Source organism: Apus apus, chromosome 9, assembly GCF_020740795.1.
Source record: "Apus apus isolate bApuApu2 chromosome 9, bApuApu2.pri.cur, whole genome shotgun sequence".
NCBI classification, from domain to species: domain Eukaryota; kingdom Metazoa; phylum Chordata; class Aves; order Apodiformes; family Apodidae; genus Apus; species Apus apus.
The window spans coordinates 7,139,065-7,148,503 of NC_067290.1; the positions used below are offsets into that span (position 1 = coordinate 7,139,065).

General features: G+C 67.8%; 2 protein-coding genes across 2 annotated transcripts; one reads left to right on the top strand and one right to left on the bottom strand.

The window, feature by feature from the left end:
* Positions 1 to 78: 78 nt before the first annotated feature.
* DALRD3 (DALR anticodon binding domain containing 3) lies at positions 79 to 4,009 on the bottom strand. The gene is made up of 13 exons (XM_051627646.1): positions 3,808 to 4,009; positions 3,440 to 3,726; positions 3,086 to 3,366; positions 2,777 to 2,835; positions 2,552 to 2,674; positions 2,169 to 2,239; positions 1,849 to 1,907; positions 1,663 to 1,745; positions 1,439 to 1,562; positions 1,281 to 1,339; positions 1,067 to 1,180; positions 815 to 883; positions 79 to 616 (listed from the first exon to the last, which is right to left on the bottom strand). Exons 1-13 carry the CDS (start codon positions 3,988 to 3,990, stop codon positions 497 to 499), a joined length of 1,632 nt encoding a protein of 543 aa, XP_051483606.1. The 5' UTR covers positions 3,991 to 4,009; the 3' UTR covers positions 79 to 496.
* Positions 4,010 to 7,674: 3,665 nt separating this feature from the next.
* On the top strand, positions 7,675 to 9,270 carry NDUFAF3 (NADH:ubiquinone oxidoreductase complex assembly factor 3). The gene is made up of 5 exons (XM_051627647.1): positions 7,675 to 7,746; positions 7,994 to 8,186; positions 8,271 to 8,337; positions 8,520 to 8,620; positions 8,804 to 9,270. Exons 1-5 carry the CDS (start codon positions 7,694 to 7,696, stop codon positions 8,897 to 8,899), a joined length of 510 nt encoding a protein of 169 aa, XP_051483607.1. The 5' UTR covers positions 7,675 to 7,693; the 3' UTR covers positions 8,900 to 9,270.
* Positions 9,271 to 9,439: the final 169 nt, after the last annotated feature.

The window sequence follows — 9,439 nt, forward strand, 5'->3', positions numbered from 1 at the left end:
GGGGAGGAGAAATGGCTGCATGTGGCCTCAGTCCTGCATGGGGCAAGGTGTTCTGTGAGGGGTCAGAGACACAAAGCATTTGTCCAGCAACAAGTGTATTGGACTCCGGTATTGTGGCCATAAACCTCAGGAGCTCCCTGGCAGCATGGAGCAATCTTCAATAAAAAGCTTTGAGGGGAGCAATGTTGGCACCTTGTTTTGTGGCGACTGGTCCCTTGCACTCCCCAGCCTGGCTTGCAGGGTGCCACAGGCATCCTCCTTTCTGCTGGTGTGGATATGGCAGGGCACCCCCTCCCATGCTGGGCACAGCAGCAGGGTGCAGGTACCCATAGCCTCAGTGGGAGAGGCTCCTAAGTGGGGCTGAGGTGGGTCCTCACTCCCTGTCTGACAGCAGGGCAGCCCCCTGGCCCTGCCAGGGAGGACATCCCTTGTCCTTCCCCTGGTGGCACATTGTCCTGGTGCCTGCCACAGCGTGGCACAGCTCTTCAGTGGTGGCTCAGATCTGGCTGAGAGGAGGGAGGTGCAGAGTTTCCAGCGCGCTGTGGAACACACCCCTCACTGCTCCCAGCAGCCGCAGGCGGGCAAACATCTGCTCAAAGAGGTGGGGGAACGGCTCCTGCAGGGAGAAAGGCAGTGACTTGGGGCTGGTGGCCTTACTGCCCCTCAACAGGCTGTCCCTAGAGGCACTGCTGCCTCTGCACCCTGTGTACGCATCCCTGAGCTATGGGGCTGCATCATGGCACTGGTGCCTCTTGCCCACACAGCTGCAGTCCAGCTCTGGGAGGGATTGCAGGCCTGGGACATCCTGACTCACCCCTAGAATGTGGACCCGGTTGTAGTAGGAGCTGAAATCCATGCTGAGCTGGATCAGGAACTTGCACACCTGCAAGACAGACAGCTTCTGCTGGCACAGCAGGCCCTGGCCAGTCTTGGACCCTTCCCCATCCCAGGCACAGCAGGAGCAGCCCCCACGTGCTGCATTCTCTTCCCCCAGCACCAGCCCTCCCCCATGGGGCAGGGAGCTTTGCTGTGGGCTGGGACTGCTGGAGCAGCATGTGGCACTTACTGCCTCTGTGTTGGCTGTGATCCGGATCCCTTTGGTGGCTGTGGGCAGCTGTGCTGCCTGCTGCAGGACATCAGGGAAGGGCAGGAGATAGTTGAAGAGCAGGAGCCATTCACCCTGTGAAAGGATTATGTGTGTTGGAGAGGGCTGGATCCTCCTGGGCAGCAGCAGCCCCACAGGTCATGCAGGTTCCTGCAGTCCCCATCTTGGCACTCACCTCTTCCCGGAGGCAGGAGAAGTTCAGTTCTGATGCTGGTGGCAGAGGTGGATAAGTGCCTGGGAAGGAGGTGGGAGACTGTTGCTGTGCCTGGAGAAGGCCCTGTGGCTACAGGGTGAGGAACAGCCAGGACAGAGGACTGTGGGGCTGGTGCTCACCCTGCTCCACAGCCCGCTCGTAGGTGTCAAAGAGCGTGGCCAGCCGGGCACAGTTGTACATCACAAAGGCACCACTCTTGGTTCCCTTCGTGGAGATGCTGCTGTCCTCCAGGTCCAGGGTGATCTGAGGGCAGGGAGAAGTCGCAGTCCAGGTTGCTCAGCACAGAGCTGCTCCACTTTTCCCATGGCTTGCCTGCCCTGGGTCTGAGCAAACCTTGTCCTACCTGGCTCCGGTGGGCAGTGCTCAGTATCTCAAACCGGATGGCAGCTGCTGTGAGGGTGTCAATCACCTCAGTCCAGGCCTCATCTGCAGAGAAAGCAGGTGGCATCACACACAGCTCCATCCCCATGTACTGTCACCCCAGGGCCCAGGCAGCACCCATGTGCAGAGCCACAGAGCAAACCCTCACCTTGTGCCAGCTCCCCATACTTCATCACGGAGGCTTCGAACATCTGGTGCCTTCGGAGCCTGGCAGGAACACAGACACTCACAGCCACCACCCCTGGGCTGAGCTGGCCCCAGAGAGTGCTCCAGGGCCAGAAGCAGCACTGCTGGAGGAGGCCACTGGGACTGGGGAGAGTCCTGTGGCCTCCATTCTACACCTCCAGTCCTCTTGAAACATCCCTGAGGCCACAGAGAAGCAGAAGGGAGGGATGCAAAGAACTTTGCCACCAGCTTGCTCAGGGCTGCAGTGTGGCTGCACAGGCACCTTGCTACACACCAACTTACTGGAAGTACTGGTCTGCCCCGATGGGTGATGAGGGGTTTGTCACCTTCACTGGCCCACAGACAAGGTGTTTCTGAAAGAGAGGCTGTGGTCAAAGACTCAGAAGCTCCATCCAAATGCAGTGCAGAAGAACAGGGCTAAACCCAGTCCTGTTCTAATGGTGTCCCTGCAATCTTCTCCTGCTCCTCCTTCTTTATCACTGAAATCCCAAGGGCAGAGAGGCTGCTCTACCACCTGGGCAAGTGCATGGAGGGACTTCCAGGGGAAAGGGAAGCCTCAAAATTGGGCAAGGCTGGGCCTCAGCATTTGCTGCAGGGATTGAAGGAGGCTGGTGGAGCTCACAGATGCTGGCAGCCACAAGTGTGGAGGTTGGGAGGTTCCTCACCTGCAAAGCTGTGTGGGCTCCTGGATCCAAAATTCTCCATAGCAGATCCAGCTGCTGCTGCTGGAATTCATCCTCGCAGTTCACCACGTGCACGATGCTGCAGCAACTCCCCTGGCCTCCAGCCTGCAGCAGAGCACAGCAGGGAGCTCAAATGCCATCCCTTGTGTGACAGAAGGGAACAACATCTAGAAAGCAAGAGGTGGGCAGCGCTGCAGGGCTACTCACCATGCCCTGCAGCAGGGCTTGCTGCAGCTCAGCCAGGGACTGCAGCTTCCCCTCTGTCACTGAAAGAAGGAAGGACACTCAGGAGGGGACATTGGGGGCTCACCACCACCCCCAACGTGCTGGGGCCTGCCCAGGCTGTCTGCCTTTCTGGCTCAAACCAGAGCAAAAGGGAGTAAAAGGAGAAGGCAATGTGGATTGGAAAAAAAACCATAACACCTTATTTTCTTTAAAAACAAATGGGAAAAGAGGAAGCAGGCCTGTTTGCCCCTCCTGCTGTCACACTAGAGCTGCTGCACATGTGAGGCTCACCGAGAAGAACATCGAGGTTGGGGTCATAGCCCACCAAGCCCTGCTGCTCCACAAAGCTCTTCAAGTGCACTTTACAGATGACATCCTCAGGCAGCGTGGCCGTGCCCAGCCCCTGCTCCCAGCCTGTGGCACAGGGGGACTGGCCCAGTGCTCGCTTCAAGGCTGAGATGGTGTCACGGAGCACGGAGCCACCGGAGCTGGAGGGCCAGTCGACGTGGAGCTGCTGCAGGACCTTTCGAGTCCCCTCCTCAGTGAGGGCAGGGACCAGGCGAACGCCGACCCTGTGACACAGGGAGGAGAGGCAAGCGCTGGCAGCGTGGGACGGGCGGTGGGGCGGGGGGTGCGGGAACTCACCCCTGGGTGCGCAGCAGCTGGGCCAGGTGGTCGGCCAGCAGGAGCGGGCGGAGATGGCGGGGCCGGAGGGCGGCGGGGCCGCGCAGGGCCGGGCAGTGCAGCAGCACCCAGCCCGCCGGCTGCCCCGCCGCGGGAGCCGGGCCGCCCGGGGGCCCCAGCAGCCTCCGGAAGGCCTCGGGGCGCCGCAGCTGCACCGCCAGCCCCGCCGGCGTCTCCTGGCAGCCCCGCACCGGCAGCACCCCCGGGCCTCCCAGCGCCGCCACGCCCGCCACGACGTCAGCGGGTACCTGCGGGGCGGGGGAGCCGACCGGTCAGTCCCTGCCCGCCCGGCCCCGCTCCCGCCCGCCATCCGCCCCACCGCGGCCTACCTGCCCCCCGGGGAAGGCGGCGCGGAGCGCGGCCCGCGGCGCCAGGAAGTCCCGCTGCCGCAGGTTGCGGGCGCCGCTCTCCTTCACCCAGAGCGCGGCGGGCCGGCCCAGCGCCCCGCACAACGCCCCGTTCAGCGCCCGCAGCGTGCCCGCCAGCCCCGCCGCGGCCCGCTCCGTCTCCATGGCAGCCCGCCTGCCGGAAGCGGCGTCACGGCTGGCGCCCGCCTCCCGGCCGGGGCGGCGCTCCCGGGCAGCCATCTCGGGGCCGGTGCGGGGGGTGTGGCGGCCCGGGGGGGTGTGCGCGGGCACCGCCGCCCTCCGCAGCGGCCTCGGGCTGGGGGGGGGCAGCCCCGCGCACCGGGCTGGCTGCGGCGGGGCGGTGTCACCCCGCGGCGGGGCACGGGGGTGATCCCGGCACGGGCTGCTGAGCCTCGCCCCGCACCCCCCGGCTGGAGCCCGGGGGCTGCTCCAGCCTGGGAAGGAGGAGGCACCGCTCCGCAGCCCCCCGGGGGGTGCTCCTGCCTGTCCTCGGGCTCTGGGAGGGGGCAGAGCCGAAGCCACCGGGCACCGAGCGGCGGCAGCAGCTCCGGGGGCTGTGCTGGGGTGCGAGGGGCCCAGGCGGCTGCTGCGGGGGAAAGGGGCAGAAGCACTGGCGGGGCACAGCCCAGCTGCCAGGCCGGGCTGCCGCGGGCAGCAGTTTGGCAGCAGGGGCAAGCGGGCGGTTCTGGGGGAAGCAGAGAGCAGGAGGCAGACCCTGGCCGGGGGCACAGACCGACCGGGCCAGCCTTACCAGCCGTGAGGCCCCCCCGGGGCTTGGGTGGGAGAGGGCGAGGATAGTTGAGGAGCACCATCGGCACTTGGGAGGTGCAGCTTGCCACCAGGGCTGGGCTCTGCACAGGGAGAGCGGCGAGGAGGAGCGGTGGCTGCCCTGACCTCCTCTGAGCCTGCTCGCTGCCCCAGCTCCAGCATGTGAGCAGTGTCCGGCTCATCAGCCGCAGGAAGAAGGAGATGGAAATGTAGATTGTGCCATCGCGGTTTTGATGACATCTGCAGAGCTGAGCTGCTCCACAGCGGTGCTGTCTCGAGTGCAGATGTGGTGTGCAGGCCCGTGCTGCTGCCCAGCTCCCTGAACAATGCAGGCAGTGGGGGCCATTGCCCCCCTCCAGACCTGCAGCTGAAGCCAGCTCTGATCTGGTGACAGGGACAAGGGCTCAGCAGCCCCACCTTCGTGTCACCGGGCTGCTTTGGTGCCAAACCACCCCGCCATGGCCCCCGCAGGAGGCAGGAGCACGTGTCCCCAGGGAACTGGGGACCTCCCTCCTGCCCTTCCCTTCCTGCCCTCCCTGCGGGGCCCAAACCGGTTCCTCCGGGGCTTATGTGCGTGGGGGGGGGCAGGGCAGATCCCGGCAGCACGGGGTGTTGCGCTGGCTCTGCCGGGAACACAGCACCTTGTTCCGAGGCTCCCCAGGCAGATCAGCAGCCCGGGGGGCTGCAGCTCCCAGCCTGGAGGCAGGACTGGGGGCATGTTCCCCCCCCAGCAGCACGATGCCACGGTGGGGTGCTCCCTGCACCACCCACAGCCAAGAGGTGATCTGAGAATCACTGCTCACACCAGACCAACTGCTGACTGTCCGCAGGGCAGGAGCCGCTCAGCCCCCTGCCTGCCCAGCCGGGGGGGGATGCACTGGCACAGGCTGGGAGCACCCTCAGGACCTTGTGTTGCCACTTGGGGTCGGGTCCAGGCTGGATCCATCCCCAGAGCACTGGGGGGTCCCACGTGAGGCCTGGCAGCACAGCGGGGGGGACTCTCGGAGGCGCCGAAAGAGCTTTGGACAGACACGACATCCCCGATGGCTTCTCTGGCTGCCTGCTCAGCGGGAGTGATCGTGTCATTCCAAAGCTGTCTCTCTCTGGGGGGACGGGTCCTGCACGGCCAGCGCTCGCCCCTGCCAGCACTGGGGGGCTGCAGGGGGCCAGAGAGAGCCCGGCAGGGGCTGGTGGTGGCAGGAAGCTTGTGCGGCATCTCGTGACAAGTGCCGCCCGGATGCAGGTGGCCACATCCCCGCTGTGGCCAGCAGCCGGGAACGCCGCTCGGCACGCTCGCCCGGTGGTTCGTCCCCCCGGAAGCAAGCTGCTATTTTTAGCCATTGGGGGCACACAGAGCCCCCAGCCCCAGAGCAGAGAGCTGAGCCATGAGGCCAGGCACCGCTGATCCCCCATCCCAACTCCCCCCGTTCCCCAGTGGCCCCCACACGCTGCCCTGGCCCCATGGAGGTGTTGGGGGGGGCGGGGGGCAAGTGGCTTGTGTCCAGTGCCTGGCCTGGGGCAGCAGGGTGGAGGTGCGGGGGGCGAGGCGGGGGCGGGAGCGCGGGTAACGAAACCCCAGGGCAGCTGGGCGCGGTGGAGACAGCTGCTTTTGGGATTCCGTTGCCCACGCCGGCGCCACAGAGGGACCGGCACAAGGGCCACTGCCATGCTGGCCGGTGGGCCCAGAGGGGAGAGGGTGACTTACCACCAGGCACCGGGGTGTAGGAGCTGCATGGGAGGCTCAGCCAGGCTGGCTGTGGCCCGGGGTGCTGGCAGAGGCTGGGGTTGTGCCGCGGGCTCTGCTGCGGGCTGGGTGCCAAGGGGAGGGCGGCGTGGGCGAGCCAAAAGGAAATGTCTCCGAACAAAGCCCCAGTGGGGCTGGAGCATCTGGTGCCAGCCCAGCAGGGCCCGGAAACCTGAGCCGTCCTACAGGGAGGGGACCTGCCCCGACACCTGTGCCCGGCAGTGGGATGGCACAGCATGGCCCGGCTGCTGCCAGCACCACCAGCCCTCTGCCTCCCAGCCCTGGCGAGGCTGCTGTGAGGGAAGTGAAACCATGCAGGAAACCCGACCAGCCCCACGTGGGGCTTGCTGGGAGGGATCCACAGCCTGCCATCGAGTGAGGGTGCCCATCCATGGGGTGCTGGGGGTTCCTGACAGGTCCCTAGCACGGCACAACACAGCAGCGGGAAAGGTCCTATGCTGGGGTGGTTCCTTGCACCCTTGCAGTGTGCGGGCTCTGGCTGGCCCGGGGTGGGCAGCACAGGGTGGGGACATGGGTCCCCAGCCCCAGGGCACCCCTGAGCCCCAAGTCTCCTGACACCTGCTGCCACCGGTCCCACCGAGTGTGGCTCCGGAAAGAGAAACCAGGCAGCCCAGGGCAGTGAAAGCACGGCTGCAGTTCAGGGGGCTCAGCCCCAGCTGACAGCAGCCGCCCCGCGGCGGGGCGCACACCGGGCCGGGCACACACCGGGCCGGGCACACACGGGACCGGGGCACTGGCGAGGGCTGGGCGCGGGGACCGGCGGGCGCCCCGCGGCTGCGGGACGGGAGCGTAGCCCAGCCCCGGGCCCGCTCCCTCCCGCTGCCCAGCCCGGCCGCCCACAGCGTGGGGGGGACCCGGGCCCGGTGGCCGCCCGCCCCCCGCTCACCTCCGGCCCCGCAGCCTCCGGCGCAGCAGCCCGGGCCGGTCCGCGACCCTCCCGGCGGCGGGGATGGGGGTTCCCCGGCGGGACCCCCCGCAGAGCCGAGGCAGCGCAGCCCGCCGTGCCCCCCGACGCCCCGCTCCCCGCCGTGCCGCTCCCCGCCCCGCTGCCGCTTTCGGTTTCGCTCCGGCGCCGGCCGCAGCCCGCCCCGGGAGCAGCAGGTCGGGGCGGGCCCGGTGCAGGGTGGCGCCGGGCGGGGGTGCGTGCGGGTCCCTCCCCCCCCGCAGCGGGTGGGAGCCCCGGGGGGCCCGGCCCGGCCCCGCTCCGCCCCCGGCGCCGCCGTCCCAGCCCGCCCGGCGCTGCCGCCCGCGGCCGCCAGGGGGAGCGAGCGGGGCGCGGCGAGGGGCGGGGCCGCTTCCGGCGGCGGCGGGAAGATGGCGGGGGCGGTGCTGCGGCGGCTGGCACCGGCGGCGCGGCGGGCGGGCGGGTACCGGCACCGGCGGCGTCACCCTGGGGCTGGACGGGGGTGATCTCGGTGTGGCCCGGGGGGCGGTGCCCTTGAGGCCGACGAGGTGTAGCTGCGGGGGTCCGTGGGGCTCGCCGCGGCGCTGCCCCGCGGGGCTACCGGGGGGGGAGGCTGTAGTTTGCCCGTCCGGTGGCTGTGGGGTGTCCGTGGGGCTCGCCCTGGGGCTGCTGGCAGCCCTCCGTGTCCGAGCCGCTCCGCGTTCCTGCAGGGCGCCATGCCGGGCTCACCGCCTGACACCGGCAGACGACGAACTCTACCAGCGGACACGGGTGACGGTTCTGGAGCCGGAGTCCCCCAACATCATGTTCATCGAGGGCTACACTAACCGCGGCTTCACCGTCAGCGGGGACCTGGTGGTGGGGCCCTGCGCCATCCTGCCCCGCGCCATCCTGCAGTGGAACGTGAGTGCCCCGCGGCGGGGCGGGGGCTGCTCGGCCGCCCCCCCGGGGGGTCTGCACTGCTCGGTGCTCTCTGTGTCCCCACAGGTTGGCTCCCACAGGGACATTTCACATGAGAGCCTGTCGCTGTTCCGGCTGCTGGCGCCCCAGATAGGTAGGTGGGAGGGGTGCGGTGGGGCAGGAGGGCAGAGCGGGGCAGCTTCCCCCTCACAGGGGCTCGTACGGGTGGCTACACCGGGCCTGGCAGCCCCTGCAGGGAGGGCAGGTCGGGGCCCAGGCAGCCTGAGTGCGGCCCTGCCCTGCCCAGCCTGGCCTGCCGTCCTGTCCTGCTTGCAGAGATCCTGGTGCTGGGCACAGGAGACAGGGTGGAGCGGCTGCACCCCGCCGTGCTGAAGCAGATGCGGCGGTGCGGGATCGCTGTGGAGGTGCAGGACACGGTGAGAAGGGACGTGCACAGGCAGCACCCAGGGAAAGGGAGGCTGGTGGCCACGGGGAGCCACCCGCCCCGGGACTCTTCCCTGCCTGGGGACGGGCAGGAGGAGGCGTGTGCCCCGGGAGGAAGGGCTGTGTCTTGCCCGAGGGCTGGGGCTTCACTCCCTCCCTTTTCTGCTGTTTCACAGCCAAACGCGTGTGCGACCTTCAACTTCCTAACGAGTGAGAAGCGCAGGGCAGCTGCCGGGCTCATCCCCCCGCGGGGCAGCTACGTGGGGATGTAGGACTTGCCTGCTGCAGAGACGGGCTCTCCCCTTCCTGCCTGGAGCCCCCAGCGTCACTGTTCCCGGTGGAGAAACGCCATGGACTGAACGGCCAGAACCCGGCTGTGGCTGAGGGGTGGCTCTGTGCACAGGAGCGGTTGTTGGGAGGTGCTCGGGCTCGGTTCTGTCCCAAGCTCCCAGCTTCTCAGCCTCTGGGGGGCACGGCAGGAGGCACGAGCCCTGCTGGCATGTTCTGCCGCGGGGTGCCCGGGGCTTTGGCAGCAAGAAGCTGTTGCCCCGAGGCAGGGTGGGGGCTGGCAGGGTGAGCTGCACACCCCCAGGCTTGTTTTGGGCTCCGCAAGGAAAAATTACATGCAATTTGGCAGTACAAAGTGACTGTGTGGTGGTTAATGCACAGCAGAGCAAGGCTGTGACACCCCCACGGCGGCTGTGCTGGCTGCCCTGGTGGGGCAGAGTGGGGGGCTGTGGGTTGGTTGTTGCAGCTCCCTGGGCAGCATGTGGGGTGCTCCTGTCAGCAGCTCCCTGGGCTCAGCCAGCTCC